General features: G+C 39.0%; 1 protein-coding gene across 3 annotated transcripts; it reads right to left on the minus strand.

Moving 5' to 3' along the window:
- Nucleotides 1-318: 318 nt before the first annotated feature.
- Nucleotides 319-19,954, minus strand: LOC114271956 (dol-P-Man:Man(5)GlcNAc(2)-PP-Dol alpha-1,3-mannosyltransferase-like). Of its 3 annotated transcripts, none has more exons than XM_082890910.1 (9): nucleotides 19,547-19,954; nucleotides 4,219-4,376; nucleotides 4,075-4,141; nucleotides 3,915-3,968; nucleotides 3,672-3,727; nucleotides 3,242-3,358; nucleotides 2,423-2,730; nucleotides 733-777; nucleotides 319-626 (listed from the first exon to the last, which is right to left on the minus strand). In XM_082890910.1, exons 1-7 carry the CDS (start codon nucleotides 19,550-19,552, stop codon nucleotides 2,511-2,513), a joined length of 678 nt encoding a protein of 225 aa, XP_082747036.1. In that variant the 5' UTR covers nucleotides 19,553-19,954; the 3' UTR covers nucleotides 319-626; nucleotides 733-777; nucleotides 2,423-2,510. The 3 variants fall into 3 exon arrangements, with proteins under 3 accessions (XP_082747036.1, XP_082747034.1, XP_082747035.1); XM_082890908.1 differs by having other exon boundaries at nucleotides 3,672-3,736; nucleotides 19,547-19,944; XM_082890909.1 differs by having other exon boundaries at nucleotides 319-643; nucleotides 3,672-3,736; nucleotides 19,547-19,944.
- Nucleotides 19,955-20,263: the final 309 nt, after the last annotated feature.

The raw sequence follows: 20,263 nt of genomic DNA on the forward strand, positions 1-20,263 counted from the left end.
TATGAAGAAAGCTCGAATACACTTGTGTCTAACATTCAACTTAATCTATAAGACAAAATTGGTTCATAGATTTCTATTTTTTTCTTTTTTCTTTGTTTTTTGGGAAGGAAAAATCAAAGGAGAACATATAGAAGTAGCTCCAAGGTCAGGATATCATTTTCTCTTGTTTTTAGTTAATGGTTTACTATCCACATAAGGATACTCAGGTGAATCTCAAAGGAAATCGATCTGAATCGAAATTGCTCTCAAGGGTTTAGAAGCAATTGGGGGTGAGCAAGAGAGAGGCGTGAGGATTGTAAAAGCCCGAGATTCAAAATAAGGGTTTACAAAGCTTTAACAAGTATTCTCAATTCAAAATAGGCGCATGAAGCACAATATATTTGGAGGGGTTTTTAAACGTCTCCTATTCCAAAACGGTGTCGTTTTATTAAAGGAATATGCGACGTTTTTATAAAATGTCGTTAAATATTAATAAAAGTGGCATTTAAAAAAACGTCGTTAAAATACCCATTTTCCCTGTAGTGAGTCCACAGGCCCCATAGTATAATTAAGTGAACACAAAGCAGCAGGGTGGATGAAGGATGAATAGTCGTTCGATGGGAAGACATTCCAGCAAAACTCCACCGCTACAAACAACATTAAACTGTACAAGTGGATCAACGAATCACCTGGGTAGAAAAATTGTCTGTATAATGCAGAGAAAAAGAAAAAAGAAAGGTCTGATCAACGTACCGTAGTAATGTAGGATAAGATGTTTTCCACAATAGATATGGTAGGCTGTAGAAATACGTGCAGATGGAAAATCTTAACTAAACATGAATATTTCTTAACAAATTAAAATCTAGTAGTTAGAATTTAACCCAAAGTCTCGTCAATGTATAACTACAACATCAAAGTCTCGTCCATGGCATGTCCCTGTATCTGTATCCAACTTTTTGTTAGGCAACCTTCACTGTATTTAAATTAATTAAATTCTGTTGTGTACTAAACAACAACCAGAATATAAAGAAATAAAGAAAATGAGAGAATATGTTTGATTACAAAAATCAAACTTGAAATAAAAATATATAAATAAAAAAACAGATTTTATTTTGTTACAAAAACAAAATTAAAATCTGAATAAATAAACAAATAAAAACAACACTGAAAGTAAATTAAATAACTTACTTGATTTAATTTCTTCGAATTATTTTTCTGATCAAGTCCAGTGTTTGACACTGTGTCCTTAAGACAGATTCGTCCTCTCCACGGTGCTTTCAGAATTTGGACGTCTATCTCCCAAGATGAAATGATCTACCACAAACAATAGCAGCACTACTAATTGTTTGCCTTACGAACACACTAAGTGTTTACACTCTTTTTTTTGGAAATAAAATGCAGCAAGATGAAGAATAGAATTAACAGAGGTGAAATACGAAATTTCTGAATCAAAATATCAAATGAGGATGGTCCTATTTATAGATGTGAAGGTGGCTCTTGGATTTGAATTAAACAGGTATGTAGCTCTTGGTTTTGAATTGAACAGGTATCATACCTGTTGGGTTTTGAATTCAAACAGATTTGAATCAATTCAAACAGATAGTAAAACGGGAAGGGCCCTATTTGGGTGTGCATTAATTCCAAAACAGTTTATTTCTGTTTGAAACCGGGAAGGGCCCTGTTTGGATGAACAAAAAATCCAAACATAATTCAAATGTTTTTGGCTTGTGTGGTGATTTTTGGGTCCAATGGGTCTATCCCATTTTGCCCATAACCTCTCCCTCTAAAACACTTGGGTACCCCTTGGGGCACACCCCAAGTATCTCACCCTAAGCCTTATAAACCCTTTCAAAACTTCCTACCAAATCAATGTGGGACAAGCCAATTTACAACCTTAAGGAATTTCTACCAAAACTCCATTTCCATGGAGCACACTTTGGCTTCAATTTCCCATTCACTCGGTAATGGTTTTGAGCAACCAAATATACCACGTGAATCACAACGCGGCATAGAACGCGTTACCACTTTGACCCGAGTAAATCGACACTCGGGGCCCACCTAAAAAATAGACCGAACTTAGGAAAAAATTCTGGTTTTATCCAGAATTTTATAACCATTTCCAACACTTTTGGATACACGTCCCAATATCTTAAAAATTTAGGTTTATAAAGGTTAGGGACTTGGACACTTACACCTGCCCAAGCCCATGTAACTCAGGTATGATAAATTATGAAATTAAGTATAAATTATATTGCATCAAGAACAAAAGAAAAGGTATCAGGAACACTTCTTTTTCATTTTTTTTTTCTTTTTTGCTGTTAGTACAACTTGGTGCACATACTATAGAATGAGGATATGAAGGTAAAAGATCGTTGTTCGAGTACTTTTGTAAAGCTATTAGATTTACAAGAATTAGAAAAGAATTTAGTCCAAAAGTACTTACCACAAGTAGAACTGAAAATGCAGTGACCTGGCACATAAAATGCCAATAAAGTTCCCAACAAACGGGGTAGTCACAATATCTGAATCAATTACAATATCCATAGTCTCCAATTCAGAAAAAGGAATAATATAGAAGACTTAAAAAACATGAGCTTTTGAAACAAATGAAGGAAACATTTAACAAGAACATTAGAAAGGAGAAGGTTACGCTCTTTATTTAGAAGCTTGACAGTAGAGTGACGATCAACAACCCTCAGCTTCACAGGGACAAACCTTGAATGCAAGAAATTCAAAAGTCCACCTTCATGCCTGCCAAAAACAAACACAATGAGAACATAACTTCAAATAAATTGACTTAACTACTGACATGAGAACATTGATGGGAGGGAGAAGAAAGAAAAAAAAAAACTACTGCCCTAGACCGAAGAAACACAGTTTCTTGTTTTTTGTTTTTTTGTTTTTTTGGTGTAGTCCTTTCTCATGCCCACCTACTACTCTGTCTACTCTTTTTATTTTAATTTTATATTTCTAAGTTCCACGCGCCCATCATTCCATCAAACCAAACAACTGTGTGAGTACCCTCTACAAGGGCTCATGCACACTTGCAGTACATCTATAGCCAATAATCCAATTATCTTATCCAAAAGCAGAAAGCAATACCAAAATTGGAAAAAATTCTGAGCTATGTTAGTAGCACTGCTTAATTTAAACTTTGAATTTGGTACAGGAAGAGGCAAGAGTTTTCTTAATCTCAATATCTCGTCATTGCCACTTCCCTTCATTTAATTTACCGACAATGAAGAGCATAAGATCTACTTACTTGCACCATCTGTAGTGGCCGAACACTGCAAGTAGTATCAGGTGAGTAATAAGCAAAGAGACCGCAAACTCCTTTGATACAAAAATTGGTTCAGGCACAAATTTGAAGTTAACAGACCTGATCAATAGATGAGAAGTCAGTTTTTAATCAATTTACTTGGACAAAGAACATGAAATAAAATTACAAACAAGCATTATATCACAATAAACACAAAAGCAAAGTTCTAAAGCAACATGAAAATGAGATTGTATAAATTTAACTGGTTTTTTCAGAAGTCAAAATCTGGAAAAATCAACAACTAGTAGGCAAGATATCCAACTTTTTGTTATTTTTTTCTTTGCTTTTGCATTTTGTCTACTTGAGTGTATCATACGTGATTTCCACTTGTTAAGAAATTCTAAATGTTAATTGCAGTTGCAGTCCAACTCACCTAATCAGATTGCAGAAGAGGGAAATATGTTGATTATTCTTCCTCAATAAAGAACACTGCATTTTCTTTACGAAACAGTGGATAGATGAAACAAAAATGCATCCACAAAAAGAAGCAATCAATGCGTTATGCAGCAAAAGACTCAGGGTTGCCCATTAAAATCTTAATATTAATATCATTCTACGTGCATGTGTATTATGATGCACAACAATTTACAAAAACAGAAAATTTTAGAACTAGCACCTGCACAATTGCTGCACCTGCTAAAGCCGAAAACACCCCTGCTATATCCATAGCCTGTACTGTGTAAATCGTTGCTTCAGTAATTATATGCTATAACCAGATAATACTCTTAAAATATACTTTTATTTTTTTCAAAAAATAAAGCCACAGATTGATGTACCTTCAACATGAGTAATAGTAAAGGTGGAGCATAAAGAAGCACATTCATCTGTATCGAAACAGCTCCACTGTAATAATATCATGACAAAAGTTAAAACAAACCCATCTTAGTGTTATGGAAGTTGAATAATTGATAAAATATCACCTGAAAATAATCAAACCCAGATGCCACTTTTGGTTAAGAAGTAAGGGCAGTACAGCATGGAAGAGAGTCGGGGCAAAGCAATCATTGAAAAGACGAAGCACAAAGATGGAGTGCACTCTTTTTGATAGACAAAGCAGGGAAAGGGCCCACCATGGAAGCTGCAAGGAAGTTCAATAGTAATGCAAGACATATAAAAGGCAAGATATAAGAGAAACATCAATGCGGCATGGAGTAGTTTCGGATACATACAGGTAAGAACTTGTAACATAATTAAGAAAGTGTGTGAGCATGCATTCATGTGTGCATACATATCCATGTATTCTTCTCACAAAATATATGGTATCCTTAAACCAGATACATTCACTCCAAACTTCCAAATGAAAATTTAAAAAAGGGTCAACCATTTAGTCTTCTGCTTCATCTCATTCATGATCAAGATTTTTCTTACAGTACAGCAACAACGAAGTTCAAACTTTGGGATTGCAGTATATTAGGACTACAAAGTTACACAACCAAAATGAAAAATAATCTTACTGTCCTTGTACAATAAGAAATATCACATTTTGAAGTAGTAATTTGACAGTCTTTGCTTTCTTCCTAACTCTCGTAGCCTAGCAATAATGAAAAAAATATATATGTTAAGAAAGAAAAAACAAACCTTCTAAGTTCTAACAAGAACTCACCACTCAATCCTTCCCAAAAAGAATCAAAAGGAAAAATCTGATGTTAATTGTATTACAACCAGACAGAAAATAAAAAGAATTTCAAAGATGCATGTTTGAGCATTCTGCTTCACTCTTCACAGGTAATGGTCTGAGCATACAAGCAAGACATAATATAGGAATATAAAAAGGTGATTACATTGTTGTTAAATATCCACCTTGATAGATCCTAGGGTCCAATATTGCCCATTAGTGATGACTAGACAGTTTAAAATAAAAATTTACACAGTAGTAAAATTTTGACGATGAAATTATTCATTTTTTTTTTGATCAACAAAAATAAAACTTTATTGAATTAGAACCAAGGAAAAGATCATTCCATCTGACATCAATAAAGGAACAAAAAAGTCGTGCCACTAGCATCATAGTGAACTTTACTCATCCCAACTAGGTTGGCACAAGAAAGCCACCCAATCATGTGCTAACACAAGCCAAAAGCTAGTTGGAGAGAATCCAACCAGCAAAAACCAAAATAGAAACAACAAGCAACCAGACACCAAAATGAACAACACAGCAACAACAGCCTCGCAGACAAAAAGGAAGACAACAGCAACCACTATAGCCCAGAACAAAGGGGTAGGCAGCAACAACCACAACTCAAAGCCCCCTGATAGATTTCAAATTAAAGAGCAAGTCATTTACTGAGAAAACCACCCCCTTAGTATGGTGCTTAACCAAGAGAGCAATATGCAACTTAATGGACTCACAGACACCACACCAGCTAACCTGTGAACCAGAAAATTTGATTTCATTCCTAGCCTTTCACACATACCACATGACCACAGATGGTAGTGCATCCCACATACACTTAAGCAATTTCTTAAATTTAAAACCACCCCACCAATCCAAAAGCTGAGATATACTCTGAGGCATAACCCACACCAAGCTCCTCCACTTAACCACTTCAGACCAAATGCACCAAGCAAGCTGACAATGGAGAAGGACATGACTTACATCTTCAACACTAGAATGACAAAAGCAGCACCAAAAGGAGCCATTGGGAACTAAAACACCAATACTCTGCAAAAACACCGAAGTTTTTAATCTACCTCTCCAAGCCAACCAACAAGAGAACTGCATTTTTGGAGGAGAAATACCCTTCCACAACAACCTAGGCACCACTAAACCTGAGCTGTCCATGGAGGAAAGCCACACATAAGCTGATTTCACTGAATAGACCCCTGAGGTACCAAGGGTCCACACCAATTTATCCTCCACACCAGATCTTAATACTGGGACAGAGTTAAGAACATGAACAAGAGCAGATAAATCTGCAGATTCCCAAGAGTAAAGGTTTCTTCTGAAGTTTAACACCCACCCAGATGAAGAAGATCTTCTACTGAAAATATCAAGAACAGATGCTTCTTTATCCTGAGAAAGCATATACAATCTGGGGAAAACTAGCTTCAAACAACCAGCAACAGTCCAAGAATCGTTCCAAAAAGAGCACCTATAACCGTCACCTAAATCAATACTAATGTGGGAATGCAAAAAATCAAAGAAAATAGGCCTGGAAACAACTATTGACAGTATGTCAGTCCAAACTCTAGAGCCAAAAATTTGAAGATTAGATGGAGGCAACCAAGACTTTGGAGCATACTTATATTTACTACAAATAATATCTTTCCAAAGAGCCTTCTCCACACACCCAAACCTGCACCACCACTTAGCCAAAAGACATAGATTCACATCTCTAATTTTCCTAATGCCAAGACCACCAACTCTTAAATCTTTAGTTACTTCAGACCATTTAACCAAATGCACCTTTTTCTTGAAGACAGAACCCTCCCATAAAAAGGAGGCTTGAATACGATCAAGGTCATTAGCAACTCCTCCAGGGATCTTAAACAAAGATAAGTAGTAGACAGGGAGGTTACTCAAGACAAATTTAATCAAAGATAATCTGCCACCAAAAGACAAATGCCTTCTCTTCCAGCTGGCAAGCTTAACTTTAAACTTCCTAACAATAGGGACCCATGTTGATTTAAGTCTAGGGCTAGCACCAAGAGGTAGACCCAAAAAAGAAATAGGGAGCACACCTTTGGAACAATTATGTAACAATCCTCACTTTACTCTAGTCATGCTTGCATGTATTTATATGATCTTGTCTTGTTAAGTTGCATTTACAAACCTTGATTTGTTTCGCATAAGTGTTGCTTGCATGTTTTGTTCCTTGCTTGGTGTGAGTTTAGCCGAGGTTATCTTAAGCCTAGGTTACACCTTTGAACTCCTTACACCTAGGACCATCTTGGAACCACCTTGGTCCACTCTCACCCTGACATGTTAGCCGGGATGTCATTATCTAGGCCGAGGTGTTCATCACCAAGGCTGAGATGTGTATTATCTAGACCGAGATGTTATACCCAAGTGATCTTGTCCTTGGACTGGTACGACCTAGACCGAGTTGTGGCACATCTAGGCCAAGGTGTGGCATAGCTAGGCCAAGTGTTGTCTTTCTTAACCGAGATCATTGAGACTTTACTTGCCAAAGCTTTGTCCTAGCCGAGATCATTACCCGCCGGAGTGCCTTTGTTACCTTACATGACATACACACTTTGTCATAGCCTTGTCTTGTCTTTCTATCACCTTTTTGAGGAGATCCAATCAGTCGTTGCCACGTGTCCCAGCAGAGGGTTAAGTCAGTCGGCAGAGTTAGAAACATATCATTTTGTGTCATATCCTTTGCATGGTAGAGAGAGAAGCTCTAGGAATAGGAGAGGAAGTTAGAGTGAGAGAGCTAGATCCCAAGCTTGATCTTTAGAGTTTGAGCCGTTTAATCCGTGTTTTGAGGTTAGAATCTTGATTTACTCTTGTTGTTCTTTATATTGATCCGATCACATTGCATGATCTAGCATGATTCATGAGCCATGCATTGATTTAAAGCTTGTTTTAGAAAGAGAAAATGATGTTCTTGTGTTCTTGAAAGAAAACCATGTTTTGATCCGAAAGTTTGTATCAAGATCCATGTTTTTGTGCTTGTTTTCATAAGATCTTCAAGTATGGGTACCCAGGTCCATGTTTTCAAACTCATCTCATGAAATCTCAGATTTTGAATAAAGAAGTTATAATTTTAGCATTTCATGTTCTTGTTCTTCATGTCCTTCTAGAGGGAAACCCAGATTTTCCCAGACTTCATTTCTTTGAATATGGTCGTCGGGAACACACCTTGGCCAAGGGGTGTGGGACCTCGGCCTAGACCTGGTTAGTACCCAGTATGTTTTCCTAGATGAAAAGGCAGTGTTGTAACTCCCAGCACGTTTTGCTTTGTTTTGACTTGATTTTTGAAAGAAATGTCGAGATCCTTTCCTGTCACGTAAAGCTTATCTTAACGATGCATTTCATATCCATCTTTGAGCATCTCACCTTGTCTAATTGAAACGCATTCAATGGGATTTATTATGTGCTTGTAGGCCTTGGATCCTTGCTTGTAATTCCAACACCCGAAGAACTATGTGAGTGGTATTTTTAATAAAGTTATGTTATAAAGTTTTGATAAAGCTTTGCTATGCTTTGTTTTGGAAAAAGTATTTGTTAAGCATGAATGAATACCCATATTTTGTGTATCAAGTATTAGCCTTGTTTTGGACGACATTCTTGACAAGTCCGTACGTGCTAGGGGACTCTAAACCTTTGTAGCACAAATCCGTACGTGCTAGGGGACTCTAAACCTTTGTAGCACAAGTCCGTACATGCTAGGGGACTCTAAACCCTTGTAGCACAAGTCCGTACGTGCTAGGGGACTCTAAGCCTTTGTAGCACAAGGCCGTACGTGCTAGGGGACTCTAAGCCTTTATAGCACAAGTCCTTACGTGCTAGAAGACTCTAAGCTTTTGTAGCACCTTTGTTTAATGTCATCCCTTGTATTATATTGATGCTAGTAAGCATCCCTTGAAGATTTGATAGACTTGATTGATAAACTTGGTTCATCCCTTGATTTTGTACAAGTTATGCTATGTTTTGTTAGAAAAGAGATCTTGAATATCATTCATGCAAAACCTTTATTACTGGTATCATTCACTGAGTATCCAAGCTCACCCTCTCCTTATATATATGTAGGTGATAAGCAAGAAGGCGGCGACGCCTAGATGATTATTTGCAACTTGTTTTGGATTCACATTTTTGTAGCATCTTGAAGATCATGCTTCTTGGCTTGTAGTTCTTTCTTTTGTTTATGTCGGCTTGAGAAGCCTTTTGATTAAGATGTATTTTGTACTTTATTTTATTTGTATCCAAGTTGTAAAACCATGTTAAGATGTATGTCATTTCATTTGATCTATGCACTGCTCTTATGGACTACTTAGATTTAAATATATTGCTTCCGCACATGTAGGCCTCATATGTATACTCTGATTGTTGTGTGAATTTTTGTAAGTTGGCCTTTGGTAATCTCGGATTACTGGCCATCACGGCACCATTCTACTAGGGGCGGAGTGGGGTCGTGACAGATTGGTATCAGAGCACCGGTTCCTTATAGTACGTTATTCACACACTTTGAGTCCTAAAGAGCTTAGGATTTCCCTTAGAATGATATTAGGATTGTATCATATTGCTTGCTACTTGACAAGATGTGTATCATCTTGGCATAACTATTTGTTACTTGCATACACGTTTATTAGTTCATTTTGTTTTAAAGTCATATTTTGCATACTCCTAGCATCATGAGAAGGGATAGACCTCCAGTTGGCCGAGATGATTCTGAGGACAGATTGGAAAGGTTGGTCGAAGGTTTGGTTCGTGAGTTGAGGCAACCTAGGTCGCAAGACACTAGCACCACCTCTACTCAGGCCGAGCAGACAAACGGCCGACATGCAGCTCCGCCCCCACCTCCACCTCCACCTCCTCCAGTGCCGAAGTGCCTCCACAGCAGGCTTTGTATGGGAACGGCACGATAACCTTGATCAAAGAGTTCAAGAAGATGAACTCGCCGAGATTCCAAGGGGGTATAGAGCCGATGAAAGCCGAAGCGTGGGTCTTGGAAATAGAGAAGTCGTTTGAGATTTTTCCCAGTACCGATGCCCATAAGGTGTCACTAGCAGCATTCATGTTGGATGACGACGCTCGAAGATGGTGGATGATGGTCTGAGAGGGTAACCCAGGTTTGACTTGAGCTAGATTTTTGGATTTGTTCTATAATAAGCATTCCCCCCTTAGTGTCCGAGACCGCAAGACCACAGAGTTTTAGACTTTGACACAAGGCAACAAGGCAGTGGCGGAATACGACCGTGCTTTTACCGAGTTGGCAAGATATGCGCCCCATATGGTCGATGATGAATACAAAAAAGCTAGAAAGTTTGAAAGTAGGTTGCGTGGACCGATACAGGACCGAGTGAACATGCTCAACATGCCGACTTACGCCGGAGTGTTAGACAAGGCCATCCTAGCAGAAGCTAACCTAAATCGATACCAGAGTTCAGGAGAGAACCAGAAGAAGAGACAGAATTACGACAATCGCTGAGGAGCATTTGATGCCAGGAAGAAGACGAACATAGGAAATTCAAGCAACTCAAGACAGGAAGGTGGCACTAGGCCGACATGTTCAAGTTGTGGGAAGCCACATTATGGAGTTTGTCGTTGGGCATCTAGAGCTTGTTTTGAATGTGGTGAGGTAGGTCATCGTGTGAAAGACTGTCCGAAGGCAAAGGCTGATGACGGTAAGAAGAATGGGAACACCTCGGGCCCGGCGCAGAAAGGCAACGTCGGGAAAGGACAGATGAGGCAGGGCAGAGTTTTTGCTCTAGTGCCAGGAGACACCCAGAACGCCGAGACAGTAGTGTCAGGTATACTTCCCATTTGCTGTCAAGATGCATATACATTGATTGATTCGGGTTCTACACATTCATTTGTATCTGCTAAATTTTCCGAGAAGTTGAATAAGGAAAAAAACCCCTTAGTTATGTGTTATCTGTGTCTACTCTATCTGGGAGAACTATGACTGTTTCATCCGTTTATAAGGCATGTGTTGTTGTGATTGAGGATGTAGAATTATTTGTTGATTTAATGCCATTGAACATAACCCACTTTGATGTCATATTGGGAATGGATTGGCTAGTAGGGAATCATGCATCCATTAACTGCGTCTCCAAAAGTGTCACATTGAAACCCCGAAACCTTGCCGAGGTTACGTTCCAGGGTAAGAGAGTAGTATCCCCACCTTACTTGATCTCATCCATGAAGGCCTATAAATTGATTCAAAAAGGGTGTCAAGGTTATTTGTGTAGTATACTAAACAATCTGAGTGGGAACGTTGAATTGGCCAACATCCCAGTTGTTAAGGAATTCCCCGACGTCTTTCCAAATGACTTGCCTAGCTGCTTAGTCGATAGAGAAATAGAGTTTACTGTTGACGTCATGATGGGAACCCAGCCTATCTCCAAAACACCCTATAGAATGGTCCTAGCCAAGCTTAAGGAGTTGAAACTGCAATTACAAGAGTTGTTAGATAAGGGCTTTATTAGGCCAAGTACTTCACCAGTTTTATTTGTGAAGAAAAAGGATGGTACACTTCACCTTTGTATTGACTACCGAGAACTGAACAAGGTAACCATTAAGAAGAAGTACCCATTGCCGAGGATCGATGATTTACTTGATCAACTACAGGGAGCACGAGTCTTTTCTAAGATCGATCTCAGGTCAGGCTACCACCAACTCAAGGTTAAAGCCGAGGATGTTGAGAAGACTGCTTTTCAGACAAGGTATGGCCACTACGAATTTTTGGTTATGCCCTTCGGAGTAACTAATGCTCCTGCAGCATTCATGGATCTGATGAATAGGGTCTTCAAGCCGTACCTAGACGAGTTCGTGGTTGTTTTCATCGATGATATATTGATCTATTCCAAGAGTGAAGCTGAGCATGAGAAGCATCTGAGGCTCGCCCTACAGATTCTGAGAGATAGAAGATTATATGCCAAGCTTAGCAAGTGTGAGTTTTGGCTTTCCAGCATTTCGTTTTTAGGGCATGTGATTAATGAAGAAGGTATTTCGGTTAATCCTAGTAAGATTGAAGCCGCTGTGAATTTGCCGACACCGACCAATGTGTCCGAGGTTTGTAGTTTTCTGGGTTTGGGCGGTTATTACAGAAAGTTTGTGAAGGACTTTTTGAAGATTGCAATACCTTTGACGCAACTAACTCAGAAAGGAGTGGCGTATGAATGGACCGAGGATAGGGAATCAGCCTTCCAGGAGCTAAAGACGAGGTTAGTCACAGCACCAGTTCTTGTACTGCTGACAGGTAATGAGGAATTCCAGATTTATAGTGATGCTTCTTATAAGGGTTTGGGATGTGTGTTAATGCAAGGGGGTAAGGTTATAGCATATGCATCGCGTCAATTGAAACCTCACGAAAAGAATTATCCTACCCATGATTTAGAACTAGCAGCCGTAGTGTTTGCTTTGAAGATTTGGCGTCATTACTTATATGGAGCCTCTTGCCAAGTTTTTACAGACCACAAGAGTTTTAAGTACTTGTTCACCCAGAAGGAATTAAATATGAGGCAGAGAAGATGGCTTGAATTATTGAAAGATTACAACATGCAGATTCAGTATTATCCAGGTAAAGCAAACTCAGTGGCCGACGCATTGAGCAGGAAGTTAGTTGGGAATTCAGCTTATTTGTCATTGATTTCAGTGGAGCCGACTATCATTGAGGAAGTGAAGACCAGGCAGATGGAAGACAGGTTCTTCAGGAAGGTGATTGATAAGATTGTCACTAAGCCGAGGTTAGGATATGCCGTTGAAAACCAGGAACTCAAGTTTGAAGGAAGATTGTGCGTAGCCGACGTCCCAGAGTTGAAAAAGAAGATTTTACAGGAAGCCCATGGTTCCAAGTTCGCCGTTCATCCAGGGAGCACCAAGATGTACCAAGACATGAAGCAGACCTTTTGGGGGCCAAACATGAAGAGGGAGGTAGCAGAGTTTATATCTCAGTGTCTGTATTGCCAGCAAGTGAAAGCAGAACATCAGAGGCCAGCAGGACTTCTTCAACCTTTGTCGATCCCCGAGTGGAAATGAGAGCACATCTCCATGGATTTTGTAGTTGGTTTGCCGAGGACACAGAAGGGTATGGATTCCATTTGGGTTGTAGTCGATAGATTAACTAAGTCAGCACACTTCTTGCCTGCTAAGACTACCTTTAATGCCGATTAACTCGCTTTGTTGTATGTGAATGAGATCATTAGACTTCATAGAGTGCCGATGTCCATTGTGTTAGACCGAGATCCGAAATTTGTTTCTAGATTTTGGCAGAGTCTACAAGGAGCTTTGGGAACAAAGTTGAGATTTAGCACAGCTTTTCATCCCCAGACCGATGGGCAAACAGAGAGAACAATTCAAACGCTTGAAGATATGCTCAGACTATGTGTATTGGACTTCAAGGGAAGTTGGGAAGTGCATTTGCCGTTGGTGGAATTCTCCTACAACAACAGTTATCAAGCTAGCATTGGCATGGCGCCGTACGAAGCTTTGTATGGGAGGAAGTGCAGATCGCCGATATGTTGGACTGAAGTAGGGGATAAAGCTTTGATTGGTCCCGAGCTAGTTCAAGTTAAAACCGAGAAGATTAAGCTCATTCGACAGAGGATCAAAACTGCTCAGAGTCGACAGAAGAGTTACGTCGACCAGAGGAAAAGAGAGTTAGAATTTGAAGTTGGGGATCATGTATTCCTGAAGGTTTCACCAATGAAAGGAGTTTCAAGATTGGGGAGAAAAGGTAAGTTAGCACCTCGTTACATCGGGCCGTTTGAAATTCTTGAGAGGGTTAACCCAGCTGCCTATAGACTTGCTTTGCCACCAGAACTAAGTCAAGTTCACAATGTGTTCCATATTTCGATGTTGAGGAAGTATATCCGGGATCCCCCGCATGTGATTGACCATTCTGAGATTGGGATTAACGAAGATTTAGGTTATGAGGAGAAGCCGATACGGATTCTTGATAGGCAAGTGAAACAGTTGAGGAACAACTCGATACCAATGGTACAGATTGAATGGAAAGAGCATTATGGTAAGGATGCTACATGGGAAATGGAAGAAGAAATGAAAACCCGACATCCAGAGTTGTTTTTGGGCCAAGGAAACTTAAGTTTGGGGACCAAACTTCTTTAAGGAGGATAGGATGTAACAACCCTCACTTTACTCTAGTCATGCTTGCATGTATTTACATGATCTTGTCTTGTTAAGTTGCATTTACAAACCTTGATTTGTTTCGCATAAGTGTTGCTTGCATGTTTTGTTCCTTGCTTGGTGTGAGTTTAGCCGAGGTCATCTTAAGCCTAGGTTACACCTTTGAACTCCTTACACCTAGGACCATCTTGGAACCACCTTGGTTGACCTCCACTCTCACCCTGACATGTTAGCCGGGATGTCATTATCTAGGCCGAGGTGTTCATCACCAAGGCCGAGATGTGTATTATCTAGGCCGAGATGTTATACCCAAGTGATCTTGTCCCTAGACTGGTACGACCTAAACCGAGGTGTGGCATATCTAGACCGAGGTGTGGCATATCTAGGCCAAGTGTTGTCCTTCCTAGCCGAGATCATTGAGACCTTACTTGCCAAAGCTTTATCCTAGCCGAGATCATTACCCACCGGAGTGCCTTTGTTACCTTGCTTAACGTACACACTTTGTCATAGCCTTGTCTTGTCTTTCTATCACCTTTTTGAGGAGATCCAATCAGCCGTTGCCACATGTCCCAGCAGAGGGTTAAGTCAGTCGGTAGAGTTAGAAACATATCATTTTGTGTCATATCCTTTGCATGGTAGAGAGAGAAGCTCTAGGAATAGGAGAGGAAGTTAGAATGAGAGAGCTAGATCCCAAGCTTGATCTTTAGAGTTTGAGCCGTTTAATCCGTGTTTTGAGGTTAGAATCTTGATTTACTCTTGTTGTTCTTTATATTGATCCGATCACATTGCATGATCTAGCATGATTCATGAGCCATGCATTGATTTAAAGCTTGTTTTAGAAAGAGAAAATGATGTTCTTGTGTTCTTGAAAGAAAACCATGTTTTGATCCGAAAGTTTGTATCAAGATCCATATTTTTGTGTTTGTTTTCATAAGATCTTCAAGTATGGGTACCCAGGTCCATGTTTTCAAACTCATCTCGTGAAATCTCAGATTTTGAATAAAGAAGTTATGATTTTAGCATTTCATGTTCTTGTTCTTCATGTCCTTTTAGAGGGAAACCCAGATTTTTCCAGACTTCATTTCTTTGAATGTGGTCGTTGGGAACACACCTCGGCCAAGGGGTGTGGGACCTCGGCCTAGACCTGATTAGTACCCAGCATGTTTTCCAAGATGAAAAGGCAGTGTTTTAACTCCCAGCACGTTTTGCTTTGTTTTGACTTGATTTTTGAAAGAAATGCCGAGATCCTTTCCTGTCATGTAAAGCTTATTTTAAGGATGCATTTCATATCCATCTGTGAGCATCTCACCTTGTCTAATTGAAACGCATTCAATAGGATTTATTATGTGCTTGTAGGACTTGGATCTTTGCTTGTAATTCCTACATCCAAAGAACTATGTGAGTGGTATTTTTAATAAAGTTATGTTATATAGTTTTGATAAAGCTTTGCTATGCTTTGTTTTGGAAAAAGTATTTGTTAAGCATGAATGAATACCCCTATTTTGTGTATCAAGTATTAGCCTTGTTTTGGACGACATTATTGACAAGTCCGTACGTAATAGGGGACTCTACACCTTTGTAGCACAAGTCCGTACGTGCTAGGGAACTCTAAACCTTTGTAGCACAAGTCCGTACGTGCTAAGGGACTCTAAAGTTTTGTAGCACAAGTCCGTACGTGCTAGAGGACTCTAAACCTTTGTAGCACAAGTCCGTACATACTAGGGGATTTTAAGCCTTTGTAGCACAAGTCCTTACGTGCTAGAGGACTCTAAGCTTTTGTAGCACCTTTGTTTAATGTCTCCCCTTGTATTATATTGATGCTAGTAAGCATCCCTTAAAGATTTGATAGACTTGATTGATAGACTTGGTTCATCCCTTGATTTTGTACAAGTTATGCTATGTTTTGTTAGAAAAGAGATCTTGAATGTCATTCATGCAAAACCTTTATTACTGGTATCATTCACTGAGTATCCAAGCTCACCCTCTCCTTATATATATGTATGTGATGAGCAAGAAGGCGGCAATGCCTAGATGATTATTTGCAACTTGTTTTGGATTCACATTTTTGTAGCATCTTGAAGATTATGCTTCTTGGCTTGTAGTTGCTTCTTTTGTTTATGTCGGCTTGAGAAGCCTTTTGATCAAGATGTATTTTGTACTTTATTTTATTTGTATCCAAGTTATAAAATCATGTTAAGATGTATGTCTTTTCATTTGATCTATGCACTGCTCTTATGGACTACTTAAATTTAAATATATTGCTTCCGCACATGTAGGCCCCATATGTATACTCTGATTGTTGTGTGAATTTTTGTAAGTTGGCCTTTGGTAATCTCGGATTATTGGCCATCATGGCACCATTCTACTAGGGGCGGCGTGGGGTCGTGACAAATTAAGGATATCAGCAACCTAATCCAGAAATTCCTCCTCCACACCAACACCAATAACTGAACTTTTACTATAATTAATCTTTAGGCTAGAAACAACTTCAAAACATCAAAGCAACCTCTTGATACAAAGAATTTCCTCCTGATTGGCCTCACAGAACAAGATGGTGTCATCTGCAAATTGAAGGTGTGACACTTTAACCAAATCATTCCCAATAACAGCCCCCTTGAAGACTCCCAACTCTCTAGCCCTCAAAATCAAAATATCCAGACCTTCCACAATCATATTAAATAAAAAAGGGGAGAGAGGATCCCCTTGCCTTAAACCCCTTTCAGGTACAAACTCATCTGTAGGGCTTTCATTAACTAAAACAGAAATTCTAGCCTTGGTAACGCAACTTTTGATCCAATTCCTCCATTTAAGACCAAAATGAAAACTTTCTATTAGATTAAATAAGAAATTCCAATTTACACAATCATATGCTTTCTCAAAATCAATTTTTATAATCACCCCATTCTTCTTTTAACTCCTCAACCAATCCAACACCTCATTTGCGACAAGCACCCCATCAAGAATGAATCTCCCCCCCCCATAAAAGCTGACTGGGAAGGGCTAATAATAGATGGAATAATTAGTTTCAGCCTGCTAGATAACGCTTTGGCATGAATCTTATACATGGAACCAATAAGACTAATTGGTCTGAAATCATTGAGGCTATTGGGGTTCTCAGTCTTGGGAATAAGAGCAATGAAAGAAGAAATAAGGCCAGAGGCCAGCTTTTCATTAGCAAAAACTCTTTAAAAAAATAGCATGATATCCCCTTTCATAAATTTCCAGCACTTCCTAATAGCCAAAAGATTAAAGCCATCTGGCCCAGGGGCCTTGTTCCCATCACAGACCTTCAGAGCACTCCAAACCTCTGACTCTGTAAACTCCTTTTCAAGATCAAGAACTTGGGAGCCATCTAAGATCTAAAATACCCCTCCTATTTTTGGCCTAACCTTTCATGATTCTGAAAAAGCACTCTTAAAATGATTCCAGACCTGACTTTTTACTGTTAGTGGATCATCAACCACCACTCCATTTGCTACCACTGAGTTAAGGAGATTAATGTTCTGCTGACATTTAACTATCAAATGGAAATACCTTGTATTTTTATCACCTCTGAAAGCCCAGTCTTGTCTGGATTTCTAAAGCCAAAACCACTCTACCCTCTTACTTAACTTCCAAATTAACTCCCTCAACTCTGCTTTTCTGGATATCTCAGCTGCCAACAACTCTCTAGACTCAGCTAGCAGGTCCAGCTGATGGAACTCCTCCTTAGCAAGTTTCAGTTGGGATGTAAGGTTACCAAAAACGGAAACATTCCGCTCCTTGAGATGCTTTTTTAAAAAACCCAACTTTTTGGACAGACTATAACCAGCCCACCCATCAACCTTTGCTTCAAGCCAAACCTTTGCAACCATAGACAGAAAACCAGAATGGAGAAGCCAACAATTCATGAACCTGAAAGGTTTAGGACCCCAGTCCCTACTATCTTCCTTCATAATAATAGGACAATGATCAGACACAGACCAAGGCAGCCCCCAACATTTAAAGTTGAAAACTGCAAGCCAATCAAAGTCTAAAATGAACCTATCAATGCGAGATGGCTTTAATCTTAACCATATCAAATCAGGTTTTTTTTTTTTCTTCTTGTTCTTGTATGGATAGAATCGTCAAGTGGGTTTGACGAGTCAAGCATCCCAAAATTATAACACATGTCCAAGTACAACAAACTTTAGTACTTCAGATAACACAAGGAACGTTCCATACCACATCAATCTTCACATAGATGTACAAGACAATTCCCAGATTTAAAACATAGAGAATGCCACATAGAATCTGCACTGACATGAAATAGTAGAAGACGTTAGCATGTAGTATGTTCATGTGCAACACCAAAAATACACAAAAAATAGTTGATTTAACCATAACATATAATTATAAGCCAATAATCTAAAGAAATATTTCATTGGCACTAAGATGATTCACAGCATATGACTGCAACCTGGAATCCATGAGACTATTAAAGACTATTGGCTTCAAGTAACAGAGTCACATCCAAAGAACTTCTTTCTTTCCTTTTAGTTGGGGTCAAATAACTTGATTGAGTATAGTTATTACAGTGAGCCTTGCGATATGAGACGTGTTATGTCACGCAAGAATAACACCACCAAATTCTTATATCCAATGTCCCTTTACTAAAATGTATTTAGTATCTATGTTCTTAACGTAATTTTTTGCTGCATAAATACTAGGAAATCAATTTAGGCCATATATCATTTCCATGATGCCTCCCCCTATTTTTTTTTTAGTTCTCAGCTTTCCACTGCATTTCTAAGGAAAATTCCACGATAACTATTCACAAAATTAAAGACTAATGAACTTCTTGATTGAGAAGGAAAAAAATAAATTTGCTAAGTAACATATTTTAAAATTTTTGTTCTTTTCCATCAAGTGAAATCTGCCCATGGTTGTTGGCCAAAACACGAAGAAAAACATTAAAATTCAACATATGCAACTATTACCAATAACTAACTAGAAGAATACATATATAAAATTGCAATGTTATCCCTCTTATACATCTAATTTCCTTAACTTTAAACAAAGATCCATTCAGTGTGCTCACAAATTTGAAAAGGGTGAACTGAAGAAAATAGGAAATTCATATTATTTTTGTCCTTGATTTTTTAAAAGGGACTTATATTTTGGGATAATGAAAAATGAACTAATATTTTGGGACAGAGGGAGTAGATCAAATTTATAAAAAAAAAAATATTATTTTTTTGATTCAATCTCAAAACATTTTTTTTTCTCCTTTTAATAAATAATTGATCATACGACCCATTTCTTGAATGTGCACATGAGCATCACAAGTTCCTCGTATTTTTTGGAGCAAAATGGGCTTCTTCATCGCAATGACGGTCAGCTTAATGGCAGTCACCGACCTATCATATAAAAATCTAAGCGAAGTTGAGGCAGTGAGAGCAGGCAAACAAACAATCAATTCAGACTACACCGAATTGGCAAGTAGTCTGTATTATTCTTCTGTATTCAATTACCTTCATCGAAAGAGGGGTTGTGTGGAGATGAGGATAGTAAGATTGACTGGTGGAATCGCATCAGGGAAGAGCACTGTCTCCAATCTTTTCAAGTCTCATGGCATTCCCATCGTCAATGTTGACCTCGTCGCTCGCATAATTTCATCTATCCATTTCCTCTCTTGAAATTCATCTTCTTAAACCCAAATTTAATCTATCTACCCCAGCGTTGCGGTTCTAGGTAGTGGAACCACGCGGCAGCCGAGCTGTAGATGGTTCGGCTACAATTATCGAGATGGATGGTCTGTGAGATCGCGGTGCGAAGCTGAGATAACGAATCGTGCGCCCTACCAGCCCCAGGTGATGCGGTTAAGGCTTTGACCGCATCTCATTTTCTCTAGAAGATCGGTTAGTCTCAGTGCGGCGTGAAGGTGATAAAAGTGATGCTTGTGGTTCACGAGTAATACCTCGGTCCAGTAGTCCACGTGGACCAATGACAAGAAGAGAGAAATCCACTTCGGGGATGTGTCAATATCATTTGGCGGTGCGATAAATACTGTTTGACAGTTTTGGTCTCTACACATGTAAGAAATGTAGAGAAACGCACGGTCGCCTGTCCAAAAAGGGACAACAGAGGTAGTGCGCCCACAATCTCTTAGACTATATGGCCAGCCTTGAAAATGAGGAGTATGCAGACGTTAGAGGTAAGCAATTTGATACAACTCTTTGTCTCTCTAT

This window comes from Camellia sinensis, chromosome 10 (genome assembly GCF_055761805.1).
Source record: "Camellia sinensis isolate YWXY chromosome 10, ASM5576180v1, whole genome shotgun sequence".
Classification (NCBI taxonomy): Eukaryota; Viridiplantae; Streptophyta; class Magnoliopsida; order Ericales; family Theaceae; genus Camellia; species Camellia sinensis.